This window comes from Strigops habroptila, chromosome 9 (assembly GCF_004027225.2).
Source record: "Strigops habroptila isolate Jane chromosome 9, bStrHab1.2.pri, whole genome shotgun sequence".
Classification (NCBI taxonomy): domain Eukaryota; kingdom Metazoa; phylum Chordata; class Aves; order Psittaciformes; family Psittacidae; genus Strigops; species Strigops habroptila.
In genome coordinates this window covers 44,324,792-44,351,397 of record NC_044285.2, presented here as the reverse complement: position 1 = coordinate 44,351,397, position 26,606 = coordinate 44,324,792, and the positions used below count along the sequence as shown (strand labels likewise).

The 26,606-nt window shown below is 43.5% G+C and overlaps 2 protein-coding genes across 10 annotated transcripts in view; both read right to left on the bottom strand.

Moving 5' to 3' along the window:
• Positions 1 to 3,327: 3,327 nt before the first annotated feature.
• Positions 3,328 to 22,442, bottom strand: GCNA (germ cell nuclear acidic peptidase). Of its 3 annotated transcripts, XM_030474635.2 has the most exons (10): positions 22,239 to 22,442; positions 20,687 to 20,733; positions 18,138 to 18,189; positions 17,714 to 17,787; positions 15,832 to 16,263; positions 14,469 to 14,640; positions 12,129 to 12,273; positions 10,152 to 10,290; positions 6,197 to 6,401; positions 3,328 to 3,740 (listed from the first exon to the last, which is right to left on the bottom strand). In XM_030474635.2, the coding sequence occupies exons 1-10, from the start codon at positions 22,406 to 22,408 to the stop codon at positions 3,488 to 3,490; spliced, it is 1,689 nt and encodes a 562-aa protein (XP_030330495.1). In that variant the 5' UTR covers positions 22,409 to 22,442; the 3' UTR covers positions 3,328 to 3,487. The 3 variants fall into 3 exon arrangements, with proteins under 3 accessions (XP_030330495.1, XP_030330496.1, XP_032776048.1); XM_030474636.2 differs by lacking the exon at positions 20,687 to 20,733 and having other exon boundaries at positions 22,239 to 22,374; XM_032920157.1 differs by lacking the exons at positions 20,687 to 20,733; positions 22,239 to 22,442 and adding an exon at positions 18,329 to 18,654.
• Positions 22,443 to 23,224: 782 nt separating this feature from the next.
• Positions 23,225 to 26,606, bottom strand: part of OGT (O-linked N-acetylglucosamine (GlcNAc) transferase) — a 29,692-nt gene continuing 26,310 nt past the window's right edge. For 4 of the 7 annotated variants that reach the window (XM_030474633.2, XM_030474634.2, XM_030474630.2 and 1 more), the window contains 3 exons: positions 25,818 to 26,070; positions 24,884 to 25,007; positions 23,232 to 24,281 (listed from right to left, as the gene is read on the bottom strand). In XM_030474633.2, coding sequence (XP_030330493.1) covers positions 24,107 to 24,281; positions 24,884 to 25,007; positions 25,818 to 26,070 — 552 coding nt within the window. In that variant the 3' untranslated portion in view covers positions 23,232 to 24,106. Of the gene's footprint in view, positions 24,282 to 24,879; positions 25,325 to 25,817; positions 26,071 to 26,606 lie in introns of all 7 variants that reach the window. The other 3 variants (XR_003989749.1, XM_030474629.1, XM_030474632.1) reach the window with 3 other exon arrangements.

The window sequence follows — 26,606 nt, the reverse complement described above, 5'->3', positions numbered from 1 at the left end:
CACGCCACAGAGCTGGCACACAGAGGTTGCTATGGGATGGGGATGTTATAGGGCCTATTAAATGGTGGCAATCACCTGCAACTAGGCTTCCTGGGAAATGTCCTCACAAAGGCGATAACCAGCATGCCTCAATTGCCCCCATTCCCTCTGGTGTTATAAGGGTATTGCTAAAAAGATATAGCTTTACCCAGGAAGAAGTCTTTTAAGTGCTTACAAACCGTCTCCTACATCTTTGATTTCAGAGGTTGCACAAGCAACATGGGACAGAAAGACAAAAGAACAGTGGCTTTAAATGATGTTAATTTAAAAGCAACTTAAAGCACTGATCTGCACCAGGTGGGGCAGGGAACAGAAACAGCCAAAGTTGGCTTTAGGTGCATAGAGGTCAGGTCATGCTTCCTCTTCCTGTCTGGCCTTGCCATGCCCTGGTGTGTGGTGGCTTTCACTGGTCGCAGTGGTGAGGTGAAACTCTCTCCAGGGACCTCCTGGGATCCTTGCAGCTTTTGTGGCTCTGCTGGGGAATGACCTTGTCAGGATGTCTACAGAGCCTGAACACCTCAGGAGTTCACTTACAGAAAACCAGGTTGTGGCTGCCTGAAGGTGCTTTGAGTTCAAAGGAGTCTCTTTAGGAGACAGGCCTTGACACTGACCAAATCACCATCTTAATACAGAGACATTAATTAAAACAAGCAGCCAGGACCATGCTTACAACCACTCAAGTCATACCTGTGTATGCATGGCACGAGTTCCCACTTTGTCCCCTTCACTTATTAGCACACGTCAGGCACAGAGCTCCCACAATTGCTCAGTCCCATTTTCTCCACAGAAATCCACAAATTGGGATACTCCTTTACCAACTGTAACAGACACAGCCGGAAAAGGGAACAAAACTGGAAAACCCACATGCTTCATTTTGATGGCTTTTTAACTTACATTTCTCTGCTTCTCCTTATGACAAGATTCTCCAAGCTTTGTCTAAAAATAAAACATCAATGAGGACAAAAGGGTTGTTATTGTAAAAGTATCCCCTCCCCTTTCAGGTTTCTGCATAGCCAAGAATAGCTTAAATATCTCTTACATGTGGGTGTAGACATATAGACCCTCTCTCTCTGCCTATTTATTTATTGACATGGTATGTACACAGTTTTTCATCAACTCTAAGCAGTTTTCACGCTCTGGTGCTGAGCATCAATCCAAGCCAGCAACTGACCTGGTGGCTGTAGGATACCTCATGTTTTTCCAGTGTAACATCAGTCTTGGGTGATCCCTGCAAGCACTTAGGCTTATCCTGCTCAGTGGTTACAAGCTGTGGGTTTTCTGTTCTGTAGCAATCTCCAAGCCCTACCTCCAGGATATATTTATTAGTAGCCCTCAGGCGCTTCTCTGAGGCCATATACTTTTTACAGCCAGAGCACTAAACTGTGCTGCCCTCTCAGCCCAATTCATTCTTGACTTCCCAGTGCCAGGGACAAGCAGCAGGACAAGGCTATAGGACACGCCGCTGCAGGGGATGCCAGCCCACAGGAAGCACCAGCAGGATAAGGATGCACGAGCCTGGCCAAGGGTCCCTGACAGACCTAGTCAGAAGTCAGACCTAGCACCCAGCAGCCCAGAAGCAGTACCAAAAATGTTTTCCATTGCCTCCATCCATCCACCCATCCATGCCAGGCCCTGTGGATTTGGGTTGCACAAACTCTGTGCCTTGCCGTGAGCAGTACATGCCACCCCTCGCCCAGCTGTGAGCATTTAATGGCTCTGCTGTCTTCAGGGGCATCATGGTTTAAACGCAGACGGTAACTCAGAACCATGCAGCCGCTCGCTCACTCCTCCCCTTCATCCCCCCCACTCCCACCAGGATGGGAAGGAGAATTGAAAGAATGTAAATCCCACGGCTTGAGACAGGAACAGTCCAGTAACTAAGGTATAATACAAACCCACTACTGCTACCACCAATAATAATAATGATAAGGGAAATAACAAGGGGAGAGAATATAAAAGAGGAAAAGGAAAACAATAAACACAAGTGATGCCCAATACAACCGCTCAGCACCCACCGACCAATACCCAGCCCGAGCCACGCAGCGATCTGGGTCTTCGGGGTAACTCCCCCCTGTTTCTATACTGGACAAGACGTGCTGGGGGATGGAATACCCCTTTGGCTAGTTTGGATTAGGTGTCCTGTCTCTGCTTCCTCCTGGCTTCTTGTGCCCCTCCTCACTGGCAGAGCATGAGACTGAAAAGTCCTTGATCGGGGCAAGCATTACTTAGCAAAAACTAAAACTACACCATGGACTGAATGAACTAGGCGAACCTTATAGGGATGGTCCATGGACTAAGGAATGATATACCTATCTCTTTGTGTGTGTGTGTATATATATGTATAAAACATGGAATAAGGGGTGGATACTGTCCAGGGTTCAGGTAGCCAAAGTGTGTGTAGTGTTGGATTGTTGCCTGCTGACGACACCGCTGAGCTCGTCTGGTTTCATCAGAGTTCATTCCTTGTTGAGGTGATGATCAGAGGAAAGTCAGGGTCAGTCGATGGTTGACCTGAGGACAGTTCTGGGAGACTCCTGCTGCTGCTGCCGGCTTTTCCCATAACTTTACTCTCTGCTGATGATCATGACAGCACATATCTTCTTTTCAAAGCCCAGAGTGGTGGAGATGGGCATCTAGCTGATGGGCTATAGAAGTGTTATATAGCAGGCAACAGCATATAATTGAGTTCATTGGCTTCTATGAAATCTCAGTGATTTCATAGAATCACTATGATTTGCACAACTGCAAATCAAAACTGAACCAAGAGCTTGATCTCACTAAGGACCAGAGAGCTTTGCAGAAACTCACATTTTCTCCAACAGATTTGAAGCATCACCTACCTACCGCTTTTAACAAAAACAGCCAAGAACCACTCAAGAAACTCTCTTTGGGAGAATGCCTGAACCCATATTGAGGCCTTCCTCAGGCCTGCCACTGGAAGTCATCCAGACAGATCAGAGGATTTTGGCTTTTGGGCCTGGATTTGTCTTGCATCTAGCAAGAATTGACAGATGAACACCTAGCAGTTCTTCAGCACGTAGCCTACAGCATATCAGCTACCCAGATGAAAGAGTAAATCCATTGCTCACTGGAGACACTGAAGACATGCTATGAAGCACTACGTGTAAATACCATTCAGAAAATTCCAAACACAACATGTCAGTACCATGAAGGGCCTTGAACTGCATTTTCCCAGGCACAGGTGGTGTTTATCTGAAGTCTAAGAAGACTGACTTGTGTATTGCCATGGACTTTCTATCATCGTTACTTCTTGTTCACTCTTGCCAATTTTAGAACAGTCTGTAAGGTTTCCTTTATTAGAAGTATTTAATGCCAAAATATTAAAATTATCTAGAATACTCTGAAACACATTCTTAGACTAATGTTATACCCATATACTACTACATGCCAAATTTAAATAGCGTCAAAAAAGGAGCGTATTGAGATATTACAAGGAATCTTGAAGCCTAGTTTTTAAAGCAAAATCAGCACTGAGTTTCTGCATGACTTCTGCAGGACTCAGCCCATGCTGCTCTCTCTTAGTAAGTCCACAGTTTTCTTCCACATGCTTTGCAAAGGGCATTAGATGTGTCCTAGCAGGAGTGCCACCTTTCTGAGTGGGCCGACTCAGGACCAGCTGCCCCCCACAGAATGCACACACAAAGCGCTCTGTGTCCAGAGACTTAGAATGACGTCCAGTCCTGAAATGGAAAAATAAGCACTTTGATTTCATACTTGCAATAGACAGTACTTGTAGGAAAGGGCTCCTTTCTCTTCTGCCAAGCTTCTTAGGTCAGATTTCTAAGCTAGCATTTTAGAACAAGGAACAGACTACATACTTCACATAGTGGAACAATCAAATCTGTATTACACATTTCTCTACCTTAGAACTTCTTCCACTGCCTCTTCAGCTTGGGTACTTCCTCTGTCTCTTTTACTCTCAGCCTAGTAGCATAAAGTGCTACAACATTTCGAAACACCTCCACAACCCATGCACCAACTACCCCTCCTTCAAGTTTCTCCTCAAAGCCATGACCAACAAATCTTGTCATAGAATCACAGAACGGTTTGTGCTGGAAAGGACTTTAAAGCTCATCTAGTTCCAACCCCTGGCACTAGAGCAGGTTGCTCCAAGCCCCTGTGTCCAGTCTGGCCTTGAACACTGCCAGGGATGGGGCAGCCACAGCTTCTCTGGGCACCCTGTGCCAGCGCCTCAGCACCCTCACAGGGAAGAGCTTCTGCCTAAGAGCTCATCTCAGTCTCCCCTCTGGCAGGTTAAAGCCATTCCCCTTGGCCTGTCCCTACAGGCCCTTGCCCAAAGCCCCTCTCCAGACTTCTTGTCAGCCCCCTTCAGGTACTGGAATCTTCTCAATGCTCTGTTGCATCTAAGTAACTAATGAATTGCATAACCATATTAACCACTTCAGGAAGATTCTTTTATATGTGAAATGCTATTTCCCTCTGGTGTTTTTTCTGGAAGTAGCACATATAATCCTGAGGGAAAAAAAAATCCCATGCATGCTTTCTAAGGATGCATTTAGCCCTTAAAGGGGAGGGGGAGAAGGGGAGATAATTTTTTTTCTATATTAAAAACCCCCACACCATTGTCAACCACTTTCCCAGGCTATGCAGAACTGAATGCACAAAACTTCATGCTCTCCCACTGAGACCAAGATGATTGCATATAGAAGCCTGAGGTCAGCTATGATCTTCCAGAAAAGGTGACACTTTCCACACCCATGAAAGGTAAGAAACCTGTGAAATTACTATAGCAACTATTTCTTCTGCTTGATCTCGGCAACATATATAGTTCTCATTTCACAAATACAGTAAGCAAGACAGAAGTCTGATGACCACTGTTGCAATCTAACAGTAGATCTGCATCCAACTTCAATTCTTCACATTACGGTGCTGCTGACACCTGTGTGGCTGCAAACATCTATTTTCCTTTAATAGATACACAAGCTGAAAGAGTCCATGAGGTAAAAGATCAACTAGAAAACTGACTATAGCTTTGATAGTTTTAAACCAATAGAAATCATTATACTGTTGGTCTCTACATTTTACTTTACACTACCATAACAAATACATGAGATTAGGAAAAATGTTTTGTCTTAATTCAAAGTAAAAGATACAAAACCCAGAAAGTTTATTCTGGTACTTTATTCTAGTATCTAATTACCGTGACACATTTTGTGCCTAGTTTTTATGGGGACTTGTTCCACTTTTGAATTCCAGTTACTACTGACTGACTTCCTTCAGCATCAGATGGTCCTCAGCATCTTTACAAGGATGAGCATATAAAAAGCAACTCAATCGACCATGCCACGTCTAGCACTCCCTGTGGACTGTTTCTCCTTAGATCAGACCTAGACTGTTGTCATGGCACATTCAAAGTAACATTCAAAGATGTTACTTTCTAAAATGTAAAATGTGAATAGATGTCAAAAGAACTTGGAATGGCTCATTTCTGCAACACATGCCAGAATTTTACCTACCTGCATTCTACAGGGATGTGCCAAATCCATTCATTGTTCTATCAGTGTAGGCCTACAAGTATTACTCCTGATATGGTTTAGAGGTGGACTTGGCAGTCCTGGGGTAACAGTTAGAGGTGATCTTAAAGGTCTTTTCCAACCTAGTTGAATGTCTGATGTAGTACTTAGATAAGAGTGGAAATACTCCCCCTACCAAAAAGCCTATAATGGCATCAGAGTTGATCATGAAAACAGAGTTAAGTGGTCAAAAACTTTCACAAGTTCACTCAATATTAAATACAGTAGAAGGTGAATCCGAATTTACATCATTTGAGCAATGTTTGAAAAGTGAGAGCAGCCACATGAGGTGTCCTTTTCCTGCCATGTCATTAAAAGCCAAGGCACATATTCTGATCTCTTACTGCTTCCCAAAGACCTTCCATCATCATCAGTGGTTCTCAGAAGACACTTCTGCCTGCCCTAACTTCTGAAATGGAACTGAAACTACCTGAAAACAAACATGTGGAATGGCATAATGAAGTTCTGTGGGCTCAGGAAGTGCGAAGTGACGACTCAGAGTATCCCAGTTTAAGAGACCCATCATTTCTAGATATAGGAGAACTGCCAAGTTAGAGACAAAGTTAATACACAGTCATATGCAAGACCAAAACACTACTCACGTAGCTTTGCACAGAACACATGCATAGATGAACTTGTAATTAATCTCATAGCTGTGGCAACGTGTTACTATCGGCAGTTCTGGATGAATCACAGCTGATTTACTGGCATAATATCTCCAGAATCGTCCATGTCCATCGCGAACACCATTGATCAGCCAGGTGGCTGCATGGCAAGCCTCATGAACTAGCGTGTCTCGAAGACGATCTTGGGGTAAGGCAAACAAACGATATGAAGATCAGTCAGGTACGGGGAAGTACAGACTTTCATCCTTGGTCACTGCTTTAGCACTCATTCTTTATAAAGATGCAAGACTTCATCAGGGACTGTAGTGATAGGACAAGGGGTGATGGGTTCAAACTTAAACAGGGAAAGTTCAGGTTAGATATAAGGAAGAAGTTCTTTCCTGTGAGGGTGCTGAGGCACTGGAACAAGTTGCCCAAAGAACTGGTAAATGCTCCATCCCTGGCAGTGTTCAAGTCCAGGTTGGACAGTCTTGGGAGACATGGTCTAGTGTGAGGCATCCCTGCCCATGGCAGGGGCTTGGAACTATATGATCTTAAGGTCCTTTCCAACCCAAGCCATTCCATGATTCTATGACTTATTTTGGAGGTTGGAATTACCAATGTTTTGATCAGATATAATGTCCCAAAACAAGATTTTACTCAGTGGATTTCCAGTTTTGTGATTAGCCCTAATTCTGCACCCTAGTTACTTCCCTACACATCTAATCTGTTTGGGTTTTTTCTGCTTGGTTGGTTTTTTGGGGTTTTGGTTTTTTTTTTTTTGGTTGCTTGGGTTTTTTTTCTTTATATGAGACCTTAAACACTTTTATTTAGACCAAGATTCACTGAATTTTTTTTGTAACATTGACATTTTTCCTTCAGAAACAACTAGAGCAGAGCACTAAATTTTCTCCACAATTAGAATAGAATATTTCAGTTGGAAGGGACCTACAGTGATCATCTAGTCCAACTGCCTGACCAAAATTTAAAGCATGGTATGAAGGGCATTGTCCAAATGCCTCTTAAACACTGACAGGCATGGGGTGCATCGACCACCTCTCTAGAAAACCTGTTCCAGTGTTTAACCACTCTCATGGTAAAGAAATGCTTCCTGCTGTTCAGTTATCTCCTGGCACAGCTTTGAACCATTCCCATATGTCCTATCTCTGGATACCAGCGAGAGGAGCTCAGCACTTCCTCTCTTCAGGAAGCTGTAGAGAGCAATGAGGTCAACCCTCAGCCTCCTTTTCTCCAAACTAGACAAACCCAAAGTTCTTCGTCACTCCTCATAGGCCATTTCTTCCAGACCTTTCGCCCGCTTTGTTGCCCTCCTCTGGATGCATTTAAGTACCTTCACATCCTTATTATATTATGGGGCCCAGAACCACACACAGCACTTAAGGCTACACCAAAGCTGAATACAGCAGTATAGTGACTTTTTTTCACCAGCTAGTTATACTGTGGTTGATGCACCCCAGGATGCGGTTTGCCCTCTTGGCTGCCAGGGCACACTGCTGGCTCCTATTGAGCCTGCTGTCAACCAGCACCCCCAGATCTCTTTCTGCAGGGCTGCTCTCCAGCCACTCCTCTCCCAGTTTATACTTATGCCCAGCATTACTCCATCCCAGGTGCAGAATCCGACATCTGGACTTGCTAAATTTTATCCCATTAATCATCACCCAATGCTCCAACCTAGCTAGATCCCTCTGCAAGGCATCTTGTCCCTCAAGAGTTAACACCACCTCCCAGTTTGGCATCATCAGCAAACTTGCTAACGGTGCATTCAAATCCTGCATCCAGATCATTGATAAACATATTGAACAGGACTGGCCCTATAATCAAACCCTGAGGAACACCACTGGTGACCCGTCGCCAGCCAGACGTAGCCCCATGCACTGCAAGCCTTTGAGCTCTGCCCTTCAGCCAGTTCTTCACTCAGAACACCATGAACCTATTCATCTCACAGTTGGTCAACTTGTCCAGAGGGATGCTGTGAGGGACAGTATCAAAAGCCTTACTAAATTACAGAAAAACTACCTCCACTGCCTTCTTTCACCCACTAGGTGGGTGACCTTATCATAGCAGAATATCAAATCAGCTAAACAGGCCTTTCCCTTTGTGAACCCATGCTGACTGTGTCTTATGTTGCATTATTCTTCAAGTGTCTTTCAATAGTACCCAACACAATCATCTCCATAATTTTTGCAGAAAGTGAGGTTAGACTAACAGGTCTCTAGTTTTCTGCATCTTCCCTCATGTCCTTCTTGCAAATTGGAATAACACTGAATGGCCTCCAGTCAGCAGGGACCTCCCCAGGCTCCCAAGACCTTTTGTAGATGATTGAGAGGTGTCCTGCCATAACTTTCACTAACTCTTTCAGTACTGTGCAGTGAATCCCATCAGGCCCCATGGACTTGTGACATGTATGTGGACATACAGCTGGTTCTTGACAATTTCAGTGTCCACACTTGCAGTCCTCCAACTCAGGAGACTGAGCAGCCCGAAGTCTGACAGTTCTAGTAAAGACTGAGGCAAAAAGTAGCATTGAATGCCTCTGCTTTTTTGTTCATCCCTGTTAGTCAGCTGACCACAAGCATCACTTCAATGTTTTCTTTAGACCTCCTCTTGCTATTAACTTAAAAAAAAGCCTTCCTTTTTATCTGACAACACTGGCCAGTTTCAACTCTAAATGGGCTCTGGCCTTTCATGTCTTCTCCCTGCATATAAAAACCACAGCTCTGTAATCTTCCTGCAAAGCCAGACCTCACTTCCAGAGATCATACAATTTCTTTTTCCCCTTGACCTGCATGAGGAGTTCCCTGTTCAGCCAAGCTAGTCTCCTGCCCTGCTTGCTTGACTTATGACACAAGACTGTCTGCTCCTGCGCTTCTAAAAGGTACTTCTTAAAAACTGATGAGCACTTGTGGACTACTAAGCCCTCAAAAGCAGATTCCCGGCATACTCTGTTGTATCTCAAGGGCAGTTGTATGCTCCAGTTCAGGAGCACCTCTCCTTTGGAGACAGGCTGAGAGAGTTAGCCTCATTCAGCCTGAAGAAGGGAAGGCTCCGGGGAGACCTTATAACAGTCATCCAATATATAAAGAGGCCAACAAGAAAGCTGGAGAGGGGCTTTGGACAAGGGCCTGTAGGGACAGGACAAGGAGAATGGCTTTAACCTGCCAGAGGGGAGACTGAGATGAGCTCTTAGGCAGAAGCTCTTCCCTGTGAGGGTGCTGAGGCGCTGGCACAGGGTGCCCAGAGAAGCTGTGGCTGCCCCATCCCTGGCAGTGTTCAAGGCCAGGTTGGACACAGGGGCTTGGAGCACCCTGCTCTAGTGGAAGGTGTCCCTGCCCGTGGCAGGGGTTAGAAATGGATGAGCTTTAAGGTCCCTTCCAACACAAACCATTCTGTGATTACATGATACTATGATCCCTCAGATCAGATTTATTAAGCTTACTTAAAAATATTCTATCAATTACAGAACTGGTTCTCCTATGGTAACTGCAACATTAATTTCCCCAAATTGAGAGGGGATGAGGGAGAAGTAACAGTTACAGTACCTGCCACACAACGGAACTTAATTTGACACTGACCTATCTTTATTCCAGCTTTAAATACTACCAACGAGGTGGCTAGCTATGATGGATGAGTCAGATTTTAGATTGCCATTATAGTACATATAAAAGTAACCTACAGGTCTTCAAATCAGTAATATAAGCAAAATATTGCAATTAGCATTAATATATCTCTGTTCTCACATTTTTGTAAATTTGTCTAGCCTCTCAGAAGGGTTGTGAAGACAAGTACTACAATCAAGGGAATTATTTATTCAAGATAATATGAAATATGAAAGCAGGGTCCTGTTCCATCTCAGCTAAGCCTCACATTCATGTTTTTATCTCTAGAACTTGCTTTCTCAAAGAAGAATTGACATATCTTTTCTTTTACCTACCTGCAGAGTCACAGACTTTCTCAGAAAGTTCTATGCGAGCGTAACGCTTTGCTTCAGGACCTTCTGTCTGCCCAGTTACACAATATCCCGCTGTTTTTCTCATTTTCTTATTCCAGATTATTTCCATATTGTCTGGTAACTGGAAAACAAAACAGTATGCGTAATCTGCCCTCTCCTACACCTCTCCTTCTGGAGCTCTGGCTTCCCCTCATATTTACTGCAAAGCCAGTAGAGGATGTGCCTGTTAGTGCCCTTAACACTCTTGTCACTTAAGATGAAAACCCACCCTTCTCCTCGTCATTCCCATCATCAGTTTTTCTGTAACCAACACTGGGAGTTTCGCAATGCACGATGAGACAAAAAGTCCCTTGGATCCTCTGTTCTGCCTCCAACAGTGGCTAACACATGCTGCTTAAGAGGAAATACAAGGTCAGGCATGAAACAGAATTTCCTCTTCAAAAAAGATGACTTCTGTTTTTGCAAGTCATTTTGCAAGACACCACCTCACTGAGCCACAGGTGGTTCCTTTGTATTAAACAGCCCTTAAAAGTGTTTTCTGGTGTTTTGGAGAGTACATGTGTGTATGTTCTTAAACACATGCATGGTTAGCACACAGACCACAATAATAGTCTAGTATCAGAAGTTCTACTGTGTAATAATTTAGAGGTCAAGTACCATTTGCTTTGGTTGTTCTGAACCTGCAACTTGCCATTTTAATTTAATGCACCTTCACACTGTGAGAGGGTGAGTAATCACCCCTTGCTTATTCTCTGTGCTGCTCCTTACTTTATAAGCCCTCGTAATACCTATCTTAGTTAACTCTGTTCTTTTACGAACAGGTTTTTTGTCATCCAAATTAGTTAAATGAGCTTAAATAAATGGTCCAGCAGTAGTTAAGTGCTAGTAAAGGTACACGGTTGAAGCACTGGGGAGCAAGGTATTTTGCTTTCAGCAGCAGTGAGCCTGTCCAGCTCAGCTCTCATGACCTCTATGTGTCCTTGGCCAGCCCAACAACATCTTCTCAGCTGCACAGAAACCTTTTCCTTCCTGAAGGAAATGCTACTGGAATTACTAAGGGCAGCATCCTTCCTTTCACAGATGTTTCTCACCAGGGGAGAGCCTCCAGTATCCCAGAAGATGTAAAGATCAAGACAGAAGTTCTCTGAAATTGAACATTCAATTTGAAACACAACTTACAGCTTTAGGTTCACCCAAAACTGTTAGTCAAAGAATAAGCAACTTTTTAACCTGTTCCAGAATAGCAAACATGAACATGCAATAGGAATGAACAAAGACTGCATGTAGCATGAATAAGCATGAGGCAACAGGCCCTAACAACAATGGGAAGAGCTTTTACCCATCATTAGCTCCCTTATTCGCGACATACGCTCCCGCCACTTGCCTTTTGTCAGCTGCAGGCTAGAAAGTTGTGTTACAACTAGCTATTAGGCTGTGGTAACACTGAAGAGTTCACTAGTACATGTTACTTCTGTAAAAGCTTAATGAGCAACAGTGGTATGCAACCTTCCTTCAGCAGCAGAAAGCCGTAGCTGCCTTTGCTGGGGCCTACTACCACAGAGGTAGCAATAGAAACATTCTCAGGCTGCTCAGCTGACAACCATGCAGGTATTATAAAATCCATGAAGATAAGTATCAGTCACCTATTCAAAGATGAAACCGATCACAGGCCCCTCATATAGCAGTTTCTCTCATCAAGGACTCTTGGACAACATCCAGACTGCTCGCTTACAGATGGTACACCGCTACAGCTGGGAAAGCAAGCCAAGCTGTAAACCGCTGCACCACAGTGGTGATAAAACCCTTTCAAGGAAATTGCTTCAACTAATTCAAACATAAGCCATTGCTATAAAGCTTAACTTCCACTAGCTGAAGAGGATAAAGAGTGATCACATCAAAAAGTGAGGAGCAACACTTTAACCAGCATTTTAGAATTGTAGATTTTGTTTTGAAGCCAACCTTCTGCTCGAAGATGGTACTATTATACAGGCAGTAGAGTTTCCATGCCAGCTCCTCTTTATTTTTCTTGAAATACTTCACATAGTGGGAACCTGGATTTGAGAGATCTTGCAAGAAACAGCCAGGCACTGAGCACACCCTGAGCCTGCAAGAAAAACCATAAAGCAGTTTACAGAAATAAATTGAAAAATAATAGGCACTTTATATCCCATCTCTGGGATGCTGCCAGTGGCATATAGCTCTCCTGACTTTTCTCTGGCTTGCCCTCAGGAAGCCAGTGGGAAGCACAGGCTTATAGTGCCTTCTTCCCTCTTCAGGGGCATGAAGGGGCAGAGCTGTTACAACAGAATCATAGAATCATAGAATAGTTAGGGTTGGAAAGGACCTTAAGATCATCTAGTTCCAACCCCCTGCCATGGGCAGGGACACCTCGCACTAAACTGTATCACCCAAGACTCTATCCAACCTGGCCTTGAACACTGACAGGGATGGAGCATCCACAACTTCCTCGGGCAACCCATTCCAGTGCCTCACCACCCTCACAGTAAAGAACTTCTTCCTTATATCTGAACTAAACTTCCCCTGTTTAAGTTTGAACCCATCACCCCTTGTCTTATCACTACAGTCCCTAATGAGGAGTCCCTCCTCAGCATCCTTGTAGCCCCCTTCAGACACTGGAAGCTGCTCTGAGGTCTCCACGCAGCTTCTCTTCTCCAGGCTGAACAGCCCCAATGTTCTCAGCCTGTCTCCATACAGGAGGTGCTCCAGCCCCTGATCACCCTTATGGCCTCCTCTGGACTTGCTCCAACAGCTCCACGTCCTTCTTATGTTGAGGACACCAGAACTGTACACAATACTCTAAGTGAGGTCTCACGAGAGCAGAGTAGAGGGGCAGGATCACCTCCTTTGACCAACAGTTCTGCAATTACTTTATTAATTCACAAAACTAGATTATGAGGACTCCTAAATAGGGAAAGAGGGTAGCTCAGATCTTTGTGACACAGTGAGCCATTATTATACCAAAACTTGATCCTTACATGAACAGCCCTAACACAATCACCCACAATAAAGGTGTATTTTCAGAAACACAGAATCACAGAATCAACGAGGTTGGGAAAGGCCTTCAAGATCATCAAGTCCAACTGCTCCCCAGCACTGCCAAGGCCACCACTAACCCATGGCACCGAGGCCTCGGCTACACGGTGTGTGAACACTTCCAGGGACGGTGACTCCAGCACTGCCCTGGGCAGCCTGTTCCAATGCCTGAGCACCCTTTGGGGAAGGAATTGTTTCTAATCTCTAGTCTAAACCTCCCCTGGTGCAGCTTGAGGCTGTTTCCTCTTGTCCTATCACTTCTTACTTGGGAGAAGAGAACAGCCATCTCCTTGCTCCATCCTCCTTACCTTTTGGGAACCCTCAGGAATTCACTCAGGGGAAGCAGGTATTTTACTAACTCCAATACTGCAGCATTCTGACAAAGTATCAGCTTTGAAGACACCATTTAAAGGTTTTGTATTGGTATACACAATCATAAAATGACTAAAGGAAACATGACATGGATAAAAGGTGGAACAAAGGCAGTTACCATAAATGAAGAGGATGTTCTCCTGAAAAGCTTAAGCTGCATCCATAGAAAAAGAAAGATGAATTCTGCAAGTTCTAAGAATATAGGTCAAAAATACCAAAGCAAGCTTGTTAAAAAGGCCTGTATTACTAATAGGATCAGTCTGGATGGATAAATAGAGTCTATAATCTGGTGTGAGGGTCAGTCATTTTACCAATCTGTCCAGATGTGGAATGGGGATATAGGTAGCTATCTGATCAGAACTTGATTGTGAAATAAATAATGTGAGTTACGGTACACAACAGAAGGTTAAAGTCATTTTTTTTGTTCAAATGGTGTCTCTGCACTACTGCTCCCAGTGTGCTTGTGGTGTATTTTGAATTGGTGAACTGTTACAGAAATGCCTAAGTGACCTAAGTGAGGTCACAAATAGCAGATGGATAAATAGAATCTATATGGCCAGCCATGTTAGAAGTATGTTGTGCCAAGACAAGGAATAGCAAGAAAGCTAACATTTACAAAAAAGATCTGGTACTTGCCACATTTTTTAATCAGTAATTCCTCTAAGCAGAGATTAGCTTATACTCTCCCTGTCATACCCAAGACTGAAAGCTCTGATTTCCAGCTACTTAACTATTAACAACTGCTGATTTGGTAGCAGAAGTTTCTAGGTACCAGAAAAATCAGAACGACATCCTAGGCAAAATACTTAGCGTCTATTTGTCCATCTATAATGGTCAAACAACATAGTAAAAAAAAAAAGGAGAAACACTTACCTTTCCTCTGTCTTTGCTGACTGTGAGCAACCGACCAATTCATTCCTAGGAATTCTTGCAGAAATCATTATCCTGGAAGGTGTTTCTTGAAGTGAAATGGCATTTGGCCTTGGTGTCTTGACTCCCTCCCCTTTCAAAGGCTGGCCATCTTCGCAGGGTGACTTGGTATTTTCTAGTTCAACAGAAAGAGTCACAGGATTACAAAGAATCTGGAACACAGACATCAGCAACTGTGGGGTCGTATTTAGAGGACAATGGACATATGATGAACCAGCCATATGAGAGCCTCTTCTAAACATGTAGCCACGTACCAAGAAGAAGATAAGAGGAAGAAAACATCTGCAGTCAGATACATGGGAGGAACACCAGGAACCAGATGAACCAATAAGGACACTTACCGAGCCACGCGATTGCCTCGTGCCAGAGGGCTTTTACCAGTCAAAAGGCGCGTGACTAGTGCATGACCGCATGTAGGGACAGAAAACTTTGTATATAAAGGGATAGCAAAGAACAATAAAACGGCTTCTGCTTGATTCACACTGAATTGTGTAGGGTCCGTGGTATTCTCTCCTCAAGCAACCAGGTAACAGACAAAGATGAAAAAGTCAAATACTCCGCCTCAGTACACACACTCTTACTGTGCATACTTGAATGCAAAGGCTTTCACAACCGAGGGAAAGGTAATTTGCTGTTATATAGTACAAAAATTGCCATTCAATGAAGGAGTGGCAGACTCCAAGCTTTCAAACATTCAGCTAGGAGGAACTGGAGGGAAAAACATTTGTGACCTCACTTAGGCATTTCTGTAACAGTTCACCAGTTCAAAATACACCACGAGCACAGTGGGAGCAGTAATGCAGAGACACCATTTGAACAAAAAAATGACTTTAACCTTCTGTTGTGTACCGTAAGTCACATTATTTGTTTCACAATCAAGTTCTCATCAGATAGCTACCTATATCCCCATTCCACATCTGGACAGATTGGTAAAATGACTGACACTCACACCAGAAATCACAGACCACTTCAAGCTCTGTGGTTTCAGTAGGCCTTCTCTCTGTTGGCTAGGGAACGTCATTCAAAACCATCAGTTAGATTTTGTTTTCAAAACTATTTTTAAAATGCCTGCAGTTATAGGAATTATAAAAACAAGCAATGCTGAAAAACTTAAAACTTTGATACCACAAGACTAGTAGAATCACTCATCGCAATGCTAGAGAAATCATTTCTGATTTCACCAAATTCAATTGCAAGATGCTGGGTTGCACTTCTAAAGCATATGCTACACAAATGAAAATAATTAGGCAAGTGGCACTACCATTGCTGTCAGTAGCTTGCAAGTCAGCCAGGAACAATTGCTCACCTCTTGTGCTTGGCTGGCGGACAGTTTTATTTGTGCTTAACGTAGGTTTTTGAGGTATACTTCGTTTCCTTATCCGTTCTATTAACGATTCAAATTCACCATCCGAGCTATCTGATTCTACCTCTGTACTTTGTTGTAATGCCACAGTTGGCACTTTGTTTTCTGTACTTTTTTCACAGCTTCTTTCTCTCCTTCTAACAAGCAAGTCTGGACTGCCTCTGGAGATTGGCTCTCTCAGGTTTTGCGGAGGTGGGAGTTTTATGCCCTTCTGACTCTCTTTCAGGTCTTTCACTCCCCCTTTTTGGTAGTCAGATTCTACAAAGACAGAATCATCAGTGTCACTTGAAGCCTCTGGATACTGCAGTTCTTGACAGCAACTGTTTTTCTTTCCAGAAGTCATCCACTTCTTCTTGGTCTGAAGATCCTTCTGTGCTGCAATTCAAAAGAAATAGCTTAAAGTTTTGATAATTTCATTTATGAAATTTACCTCTGTCTTAACAGAAAAAAAAAAAAGTCCTCAAAAAAGATAGGAAAACACAAAGAATAGAAACCTATCTTCCCATTTTCTTTATTACACTTCGCCCATTTATCACCATACTAAAGGGCAAGCCACCAAAAGATGTACTTTTTTTGATACATCTTTTTTTTAAAGAAGTACCTTAAACCCTATGTGTGTACACATCAGCCATCAAGCCCAGCAATCCTGAATAGTAACTAATGCTGGCATGATCTTCCTTCCCAGTAACAAAAGCTATGCGCATGCAGAAGTAAGGCTGAACATTTCATGCTGAAGTTTTATAAAACCACCAAGTGAAGATCAGACCACAGCCTACAGCACAAAGTGCACATTTGTCAACAAACAAGGCTTCTGACATCTCAAATTTGACCTGTCAAGATCAAAGGATCATGTCAGATCTCTTGGTGACTTATTTTTTCTTTTAACGGTGCTTCCGGTCTACTGTGCTTCCCCCATTTCCCCTCCAGAAACCATTCCATCAGCTTTTTACAGCCTGCAGTTGGCATACATGTTTCAGGGTTGACATTCTGACCAGCTGCAAAACATCCCATCCTTCTTGATCAGGGGTCAGAGCTTTTCCAGGTTCACATGAGATCACTGTTATCATCCCTCATCTACCAAAATTCTATCACCTGATCACTGGTCTATTGGCTGTGTAAAGAATTCCAGAGCTCTGTTCACTCATTCTACTAAAGTCCAGTTTGCTCCTATCAATGAGAAGTGCACCAGGCAGGTATAGTCAGGCTCTGAATGTTAGTAAACCAAGGCACTTTCCGTCCTTTGGGGGAAAACAGGGATCCTCTGCTCAGCCAAGCACTGAAGCCCCACAAGTAATGGTTTCCTAGAGCATCTTGTAGCCAGTGTTAACGGGACTATACAGAGGACCTTGGCTAAAGAACCTCCAAGTTAATGGACTGTCTCTGGCTCTGCAATACCCTGGCCAAAACGTGCATCAAATCAAAGGTATCTAGCTTAACAACAGTTACCTTCTTTCTTTACTGAGTGTCTTTTGACCACAGAATGAGCTACTACAGCCACAGGATAAGCAAATCAGTGTTCCAAAGTCCTCTCTTCACAGTGATTATTCCACATTTGCAGCTCAGTCTAACCAGCCATGAGTTGTACTCTTTTCACAGACCCAAATGCTAGCAGATAGTCCACAGTCTGTATCTACAGCAATGCTTCAAAATATATACTTGTCAGACCATACTTTCTTCTGTTACTCCCACAGGAAACAGAAAAGCCTCAAGCAAGAGACAAAGTGAACTTGTGTTTAACATGCTCTCCCAGAAATTTATGAGCTCGGAAATGAATGCTAGCTTTCCACCCATTAAAATGCCTGCTCTGTATTTGCTGTTGACTTGCCATGCTTTGTTGGGCTTTTTCTCACTTTCAAGTCCAAGCAGAAATCATCCAAGTCATCGATCGAGTCCTTCAAACTGTAAAACAAGTGAATCACATGAAAAAGGGAGGCATAAACAGGAAAACAGAAGAGTAAGTATGCCTTACTGAAAACAGCAAACAAAAAAAGCCACACAATGTAACATCATCAGTTGCTCACAGCAAATGTTACCAACCACGTTCATTAATAGAGCATGCACACCTCCAAACATACCATTTTACATTTGACCTGAACATACAGACTGAAGACCAACAGTTCTGGCTGCGCTCACTCCTATAAACATATCTGCCTATGAACCACTAAAACTTCTACTAATTTTTCTGTATTCTGAACAGTAGATGTGACAGAGAAAACTAATATATAAAAGCCATTAATTACAGCACCCACCTCACATATGCCTTTTTTGAAACAGATTTGGGAGTTTTCATTCTAGCTAAAACTGAAACAAGAAAACATCATTAAGAACAAGGTTCCATTTCTTTTGTTATGCTTTTCTTTTTAAGGAGAAAATTTTAGTAAAAATTTGGTCTAAAGTCTTAAAAACAAAAAACCAAAAAAACCCACAAAACTAAAATCACCACCAAACATAAGAATCCTTTATATAGAATTCCAACTCTCAATTCCCCAAAGTTGGCAGCAGCTTTCTTCATGAAGCATTTCCTTCTTACGAAGCATTTCCTTCACAATCAATCCTTGCTCAGCACAAAGCCAGAGAAGTGCTGTTATGTATCTTGCAGTATCCAGTACAGCCTTCTCATATATGTGGATCATTGGGGGTGGAATTGAATGGGTTTATCGCTATTGTCTCCAAACATTTCAGTGACTGCAGGTAGTAGCTTTTCTGCTGCAAAGAGGTGTCCATATGGTTATTCCACTAAGTGTCTCAAAAAAAAAAAAAAAAAAAAAAAGGGAGAAAAGTCAAACAAAACAGGAACAATACCCCACTGCATTTTAATCACTCCAGGAACATTGTGGTGACTGCTAACGACAAAAACACTGTTCAAGCAGTGGTACTGCACATGCTTGAAGCAGTGAGTCTTAGAGAAATACCATTAAAATTTCATACACAATTTTTATGAGAGATTTAAGAAAGTTGAAGGGGAACAAACTTCATTAAAGCATAAATCAGGCTGGGGAGAATGGAAACCATTATCCCTTCTTCCAAACGCAACTAGCTGCAAGAGCAGTTAAGGAGTGTTTGTTCTCCCAGTCTGCAGCTGCATGCATGACTTCAATGGGATTATAAACTTTTGCACTGTGCCATAAGCATAGCATGGGACTGAGTGTTATCATCTTTGAAGAAGAGCACAAGGGGAAGTGTAAAAACAGAATTCAAGAACTTGAACCTCAAAAAGTGTTTGGAGCAGTAAGTTACTTTCAACTTTAGCATCTGGCAGTCTTCACCACTATCTTCATCACAAAAGAAGTAAACATGGCATCCGCTGCCTTCCAATCCACTTCTTCAAGGTGACTCATTGAAGAACAAATGCCAGCAGACAAAGGCTTTCCTAGATGATCATAACCACAATTTTCCTAGACCATGAAGCAGCACCAAACTATTAAGACTTACAGTACTGTAGCTGAACCCAGCACATGGTCACAGAAAACCAAACCTTACAGAAAAATACAACTTGCTACTTAATAAATCAATTCCCTTTAGTTTCTCATCTCTTGGCACATATTTTTACTTCACCCTTTCCTACAATCTTCACTATAGTGATAGCATGGCAATAGAACAGCTTTGCAAATATTCTGCTCCAAGACCCAACTAGTTACTCTCAGCTACCTTCCATACCAGAGCTGACACTTGGCTTTGGCCTCAACTGCCTCCTGAATGGAGGCAAAAAAAGAAAGAGTAGGAAGAAAGAGCAGACTGTCAAATAACTTTAAAAATTACAGGGAGAGAGCTAATAACCTAATGAATGGAGAGTATTGAAATATTTATCAGATCTGAAAGCCCAGTAGCAGTGCAGCAAACTATATACAGCACATTTTAATTCAACTGGATGTAAGCAGTAAGGCTTGACAATGCTTAAGATCATTCACATGGCACTGAGCTGGAGCACAGCATGAACTCTAAAGTAACGAGAAATCTGCTTTAAAAGCAGCTGGACTAACAGAAGAGCAATATGCAGAAGGTAAAATAAACAAATATGACTTCTTGTCTTACCATTTCTACTACCATCTCTGTTTGAATCTTGAATACATAATGAGGAACATACTGCAAACATACTTACAAACCTTTAAACTACTCACCACCTTGAAACCCACTTGAGGTGTGGTAGAGCCATGATTAGTTCATCTAAGGAACAAGCTAAATAGAACTCTTGCAACAGGGAAAAAAAAACCAAACCACTGTGTACTCAACTACTCTAGCACAAAACAATAGTCATTAATGGCTATTAACAAAAAGAAAAATACAAACATCAGGTTTTGTATGTACGGGCTAGACATAAAAATAAGAAGTTATGCAAAAGACACCATGTAAAATTCAATACTCAGTTCCACTGTACCAAGACCTTGAGCCACTATGAAAACCCCAAAACATCCTAAGTGGTTAAGAGTCATGAAGCAAACACATGCAAGAGGGAATTCTGAGTAGTTTAGATACATGTTTGGAACAGCAACTGCTTAGAGAAAATGGTTATTCAAAGATGCTCCGTAGTGTAAGAAGAAAGCAAGTAATAGGGAACAGACAAAACTGAGGCAACAAGAAAAAATAATGCAAGGCAAAAAGCATCGCGGATTGAGACATAAGATTCAAGAACACTCACTGTGGCATACAGCTGCCAACACTGCACTGCAAAGAGAAAATGTACTTTGCAGCAGGAGCAAGGAAAGAAAACAATGCATAAAAACTACTTCACTATAACTAGACAGAAACATGTTCCTTTCATACTCCTTCAGAGAAAAAACCCTAACATGCTATTACTTACACATCCCAAATTCATCATCGCTGCTGGAAGAGAAGTACAGGGCATGGCTGCAAAAAATTAAATGCAGGGTAGTATCAAGAATGTTAGGTCAACAGCAAGTACATCTGCATGTCCCCTGAAGTACCTGTGAACACCAAGAACCAAATACACACTGAAAAAAAGCACTGAATGTCTCAAATAGGCTGAACTGTTTAGTTTTAAATAGAAGTATTAGAACCGGTATGTTAAAATTTATAACCACCATATACATTCAGTATTCAAGTAGTAATCAACCGCTGTCAAAATCTGAACAACTGAACTATCTGGAGACACAGGCTTAGGCCATTATATTGGCTTAAATCCAAATTGGGTATCAGGATTCAGAAGAGACAGAAAGCTTGTTTCTCATCTCACGTATGGTATATGATCAGGCAGAGGATGCTGTGTTGTATGAAGTCTGAAACCTCAAAATATACAAGGAAAAACAAACTACTTTTGTATAAAGTGCACTTTAACATGGCTGCTATGAATATTTATCAAACAGCAGTAGCTTTCCTGGAGCTCTTTTAAGATGCAGATAGATGTGTTGGCACTTCCACTGGCGTTCTCATGCAGATGTAAAGGCAAGCCGCAATACTCCTACCTAATTGTTTATTTCCTATTCTGACAAAACCCAAACATTAACAACTTAAAAAATACATTATGTGATTGCTTAAGAATGCGAAGACAGCTTCTTTTAATTAGAGTTGCTCAAATTTGTCAACAGAATGGTTTGGGTTGGAAGGGACCTTCAAAGCCCATCTTAGTTCACCCCCCCAACCCCCATGAGCAGGGACATGTTCAACTAGACCAGGTTGCTCAGAACCACATCCAGCCTGGCCTTGAGTGTCCCCAGGGATGGGGCATCCACCACCTCTCTGGGCAACCTGTGCCAGGGTTTTACCACCCTCACTGTAAAAAGTTTCTTCCTCATGTCCGGCCTCAATCTCCCTCCTCTAGTTTAAACCCATCAGCCCTCGTCCTGCTGCAGCAGGCCTTGCTGAAAAGTCTCTCCCTATCTTTCTTATAGGCCCCTTTTAAGAACCGAAAGGCCGCAATAAGGTCTCCCCAGAGTTTCTCTTCTCCAACTGAACAACCCCAGCTCTCTCAGCCTTTACTTACAGGAGAGGTGCTCCAGCCCCTGATGATCTTTGTGGTCCTTCTCTGGACCCTCTCCAACAGGTTCATGTCTTTCCTGTCCTGAGGGCTCGAGAGCTGCACGCAGGGAGCATCTCACCAGAGCAGAGCAGAGGGGCAGAATCACCTCCTTTGACCTGCTGGTCATGCTCCTCTGGATGCAGCCCAAGACACGATTGGCCTTCTGGGCTGTGAGCACACACTGTCAAGTCATGTCCAATCTGTCATCCACCAGTACACCCAAAGTATCTCAAAGACTATAATTCTGACACATGCTAATACCAACCAATTATTGTGAAACACTCGAGACCCTAACCTGAAGCTACGTTTCAATACAGTCAGTAAGCATACCGCAGGACATGGGGTCCGGGCTGCGCCCAGCCAAGCGCCTCCTCACCTGCCTCTCCCCGTGCTGCTGCTGCCCGAAGCCAAACCACAGCAGGAGCCGCCATCGCAGGAGCTGGAGGAGCCGCCGCCGGAGCGGGGCCCGGCCCCGCACTGACCGTGTGGGGGTGTGGCAGCCGCGGGGCGCTCCCCGCGGCCCTCACCGCCCCAGCAGGCCTGCATGCGCCTCTGCTGTGGTGGAGCCCCGTCCCGTGCCGCCTCGAGCTGCAAAGGAAAGAGACCGTGAGCAGAGCGCCGCGCCGGGCCGGGCCGGGCCGGGCCGGGGGGAAGGGGGGAAGGGGAAGTCATCCCCACGCACCGCCGCCCGCTCCATCCGCTTCAAACCGCGCGCGCCACTCCGCAGCGCTTCCGGAGCACCGGGCCAGGCCGCCTGCGCGCGGCTCCGCGCCTGCGCACATAGCGGGGAGAAACAGCGGTTGGAGGCGGGTGCGTCGCGGCCAGGCCAGCAGGAGGGAGGCGCCGCAGCGCGGAGAGCAGGCGCGGCAGGGAGCGGCAGCCCCGGGAGTCCAAGCCGAGCACAACCAGGAGACAAAACTCAATGTCACAATGAGCGAGGTTGTCACTCGTTTATATTGACCCACCACTGAGTGGGGAGGTGGGGAATGCTGGTGTCGCTTATTCAAAACAAAACCAGTGATTTACACACACTCCCTGACCTTCAAGATACTACAGTGTGCGATTTGAGGTAAGAGCACTGGGAAGGGCAGAAGAAACAAGCTGGTGTGAGCTCCCAATAACACTTGTGAATTAAGCAAGCACACACCAGAGCTTTCATGTTTGGGTGGGGTTAGTCTAACAGAAACACATCTATGTGCAAGACCTGCACTTACTGGAGATTATTTCTGCTTTTTAAATAAATATTTATCAATTTAAATAGCACTATTTACAACAAAATTACAGAAAGAAAGATGCAAAGCCAGCCGTTCAGAATACTTCTCGGGCAGCAGCACAAGGGCAGCAGCAAACATGAAACACTGGTCAAATCAAACTGGCAAACCAAAGCTTTATTTTCTTTTTAAAGTCTTTGCTACAGTACCTAGGACTGTGCCTCTATACATAATTAACAATCATTCCTGAAAGATCTGTATTTGGCACCAGTTTGTGTTTACCTCAAACACTTGTGGGGAGAATTAATTTCAAATCAAATTTGGTTTTATAAACAGCTGCCTTAATGAAGCCAATCAGCTGAGTTACTTGAGAAGCTTAAAAACTAAACAAAAAAACCCCCAAGTCTTTATCTAAACCAACACATTACAGAGAGCTCCAAAACAAGAGGTCAAATATTAAAAGGCTGATATAGGCTCAAGTGGTTTATAAAACCTATCCGGAAAAAAAAAAAAAAAAAAAAAAAGACTACACCAGCAAATATGCCCTTTCAGTCCACACAGTTTAGAATTTAATGCAGGGAGCCACACTAATTAGCTGGAAACCTTGTCATAGGAGAACCACACATATACCAACAGGACTACCCAAAATTCAATGTTAAAATGCTCCAGTTCCCAATCCACATAAAAGGAGAGAGATTTGTAGGAAGATTAAATCAGTCCATGAAGTCATAATTGGTTGGGCAGTTCAAACTTCCCCCAGCAATCACTATGTCACTCATACACACAGGCTCACATGTACACAGCTCAATCCCATTCAAATTCCTCATGGAATAAAAGGATCCCAGGCTCTTATTGAGTCTTTCCCTATCATGCAAGAAAGAAGTCTGGCTGTGCTTTAATCACTGTCATGTATTACTTCAGCACAGAGTACCAGGCAGTTTAAGTAGAAATGCACAGTTTTAGCTCATCATCTCAACAGAAGTGTTTAAGAGGGTCAGTTCCTGGAGAATTCCGGGTGGGCATGCTGTCTTCTTCATGCAGACTCACTGGCCTCTACTGGCTTAATCACGTGGTCCGGTTTGTTGCCAGCAGCATAGTGATCCCACATCTGAAGATAAAGCCGCTCCAGGTCCATTGTGTACTGTTTCGTGTTAAACAAAGGACTGGATATTCTCTGCTTCCAGACTTTGCCACGTATTTTTTTCAGGCTACCAAAAAAAACAAAAACAAAAAAACAAAACAAAACAAAAAAAAACACAAAAACAAAAAACAAACCCCAAACCCCAAGTTAAAGCAGTCACGAGGTTCCAAGCACTTTTCAGCTAACCCAGAACTGCCAGTACACCTGTTTCAAAAATACCTGCTCCCCCACTTCCACCAAATTCATACTGTTTCATCCCCTCATAATATCTGATACAGACCAGCAGGATCACCTCAACTCAGAAGAGCTGCAGCATTAATACACTAACTTGCATTACTATAGGGACTTTTTACAGGATTATTTTAACTTGCAGTAAGTGAGAAACTGCTTAATGTTCAATTTAAAAAAAAAAAAACCTACAAAAACACAAATGAAAAGGTAAACTGATTGCACATGAGCAATTTCTTCAGAATAGGCAGCACCGTTAAGTTTACTGTAAAAGCAGAAGCTGAGTTAACTGCAAGACAAGAAAGCTCTAGACGAGGATTGCCTAGATCCTTTAAATATTAAAAGATCCGCAAGATTAAAAGTACTGGTCTCAGCACTGTGCCCAAATCCAGCACTTTCCTTTCTTATTGTTACCACATTATACAGTACAAGTTTGCTTACTATTCCAGATCAGTTCCCAGTTTCACAGCAATATCTTCATATTCCTGTCTACTTTTTGCAATGAGCTCAAGACAACCCAGGCAAGTAAGCTGGGAGGCAGCAACACGTGATGCAAGAGTCTCGCCTGTGAACAGACAAAATTGATACAGGAGTAAGCTTACCAAGTAACATACTGCAGAGCATGACATCCTTCTGCATCTACAAGAGGTAGCAAAGTTTGTTGGGCTTGCTGTTTATTATTTTAAAATTAACAATATTCAAATCCATGACCTGGCAGCATGCGCTCACAGCCCAGAAGGCCAATCGTATCCTGGGCTGCATCCAGAGGAGCATGACCAGCAGGTCAAGGGAGGTGATTCTGCCCCTCTGCTCTGCTCTGGTGAGATGCTCCCTGCAGTACTGTGTCCAGCTCTGAATCCTCAGGACAGGAAAGACATGAACCTGTTGGAGATGGTCCAGAGAAGGACCACAAAGATCATCAGGGGCTGGAGCACCTCTCCTGTAAGTAAAGGCTGAGAGAGCTGGGGTTGTTCAGTTGGAGAAGAGAAACTCTGGGGAGACCTTATTGCGGCCTTTCGGTTCTTAAAAGGGGCCTATAAGAAAGATAGGGAGAGACTTTTCAGCAAGGCCTGCTGCAGCAGGACGAGGGCTGATGGGTTTAAACTAGAGGAGGGAGATTGAGGCCGGACATGAGGAAGAAACTTTTTACAGTGAGGGTGGTAAAACCCTGGCACAGGTTGCCCAGAGAGGTGGTGGATGCCCCATCCCTGGGGACACTCAAGGCCAGGCTGGATGTGGTTCTGAGCAACCTGGTCTAGTTGAACATGTCCCTGCTCATGGGGGTTGGGGGGGTGAACTAAGATGACCATTGAGGGTCCCTTCCAATACAAACTATTCCATGACCTGTTCTATGCAGGTTCCCCCGTCGCATTACCTGGCATAGTGACCATTGGAGTCCCAGCCCAGAGTACATCCATCCCAGTTGTGTGCCCATTGCAAAGCGGAGTGTCTAGACAAACATCAGCCAACTGTCCTCTCCTCACATGTTCTTCTTTGGGGGCAACAGGAGAAAAGATTATTCTGTTTTGGGAAAGACCTAAGTTTTGTGCGTATTGCTGAATATTGGGTTCTCCTACAGCTGGGAAGCGCAGCAGCCACAGCACGCTGTTTGGAACTCTTTTTAGGATCTATAACAAAAATGAAGAAGCAAACACAGAAAGTTCAGTCAGAAACAATCTACTTTTTTGAACAAGGAATTACCACATACCAAAATGAAACAAAAAAAGTGTAATACATTAGTCTTCTGACGTATAAAGCGGGGGGGGGAAAACCCCCCACAACCCCAAAACAGATCACCATTTCAAGCGGAATAACTAGGATTACATTTCTACCTAATCCCACTGAGAGAAACAGCAACTCTGAGCAATACTTCACAGAGAACAACTTAGAAAGCAAGTCTTGAAATTTATGAACTCCTTTATTTATAGGCCTATACTATAGAATATAAAAAAAAAAAATTACCCCTCAAGTAACTTTCAGCAGTACATTATAAACTGGACCATGATAGATGCTCACTGCTTAGATCTATAAATCTACCAAGTGCCAAGGCCAGTGAATGACTGGGGCTGTTCAGCCTGGAGAATAAAAGGCTGCACGGGGACCTCATAGCAGCCTTCCATTATCTGAAGGGAGCTTAATCTGAAGGATGCTGGAGAGGGATTCT

What these genes read in the sequence shown, in the direction of transcription:
- GCNA (XM_030474635.2), bottom strand. Translation starts at nt 22,408, where the DNA reads ATGCAGGCCTGCTGGGGCGGTGAGGGCCGCGGGGAGCGCCCCGCGGCT. An exon ending in TCAGCAAAGACAGAGGAAAG is followed by an intron (nt 12,274 to 14,468) that starts GTAAGTGTTTCT and finishes TTTTTCTTGCAG; the next exon opens with GCTCAGGGTGTGCTCAGTGC. An exon ending in GTACCATCTTCGAGCAGAAG is followed by an intron (nt 10,291 to 12,128) that starts GTTGGCTTCAAA and finishes TTTGTTTTCCAG; the next exon opens with TTACCAGACAATATGGAAAT.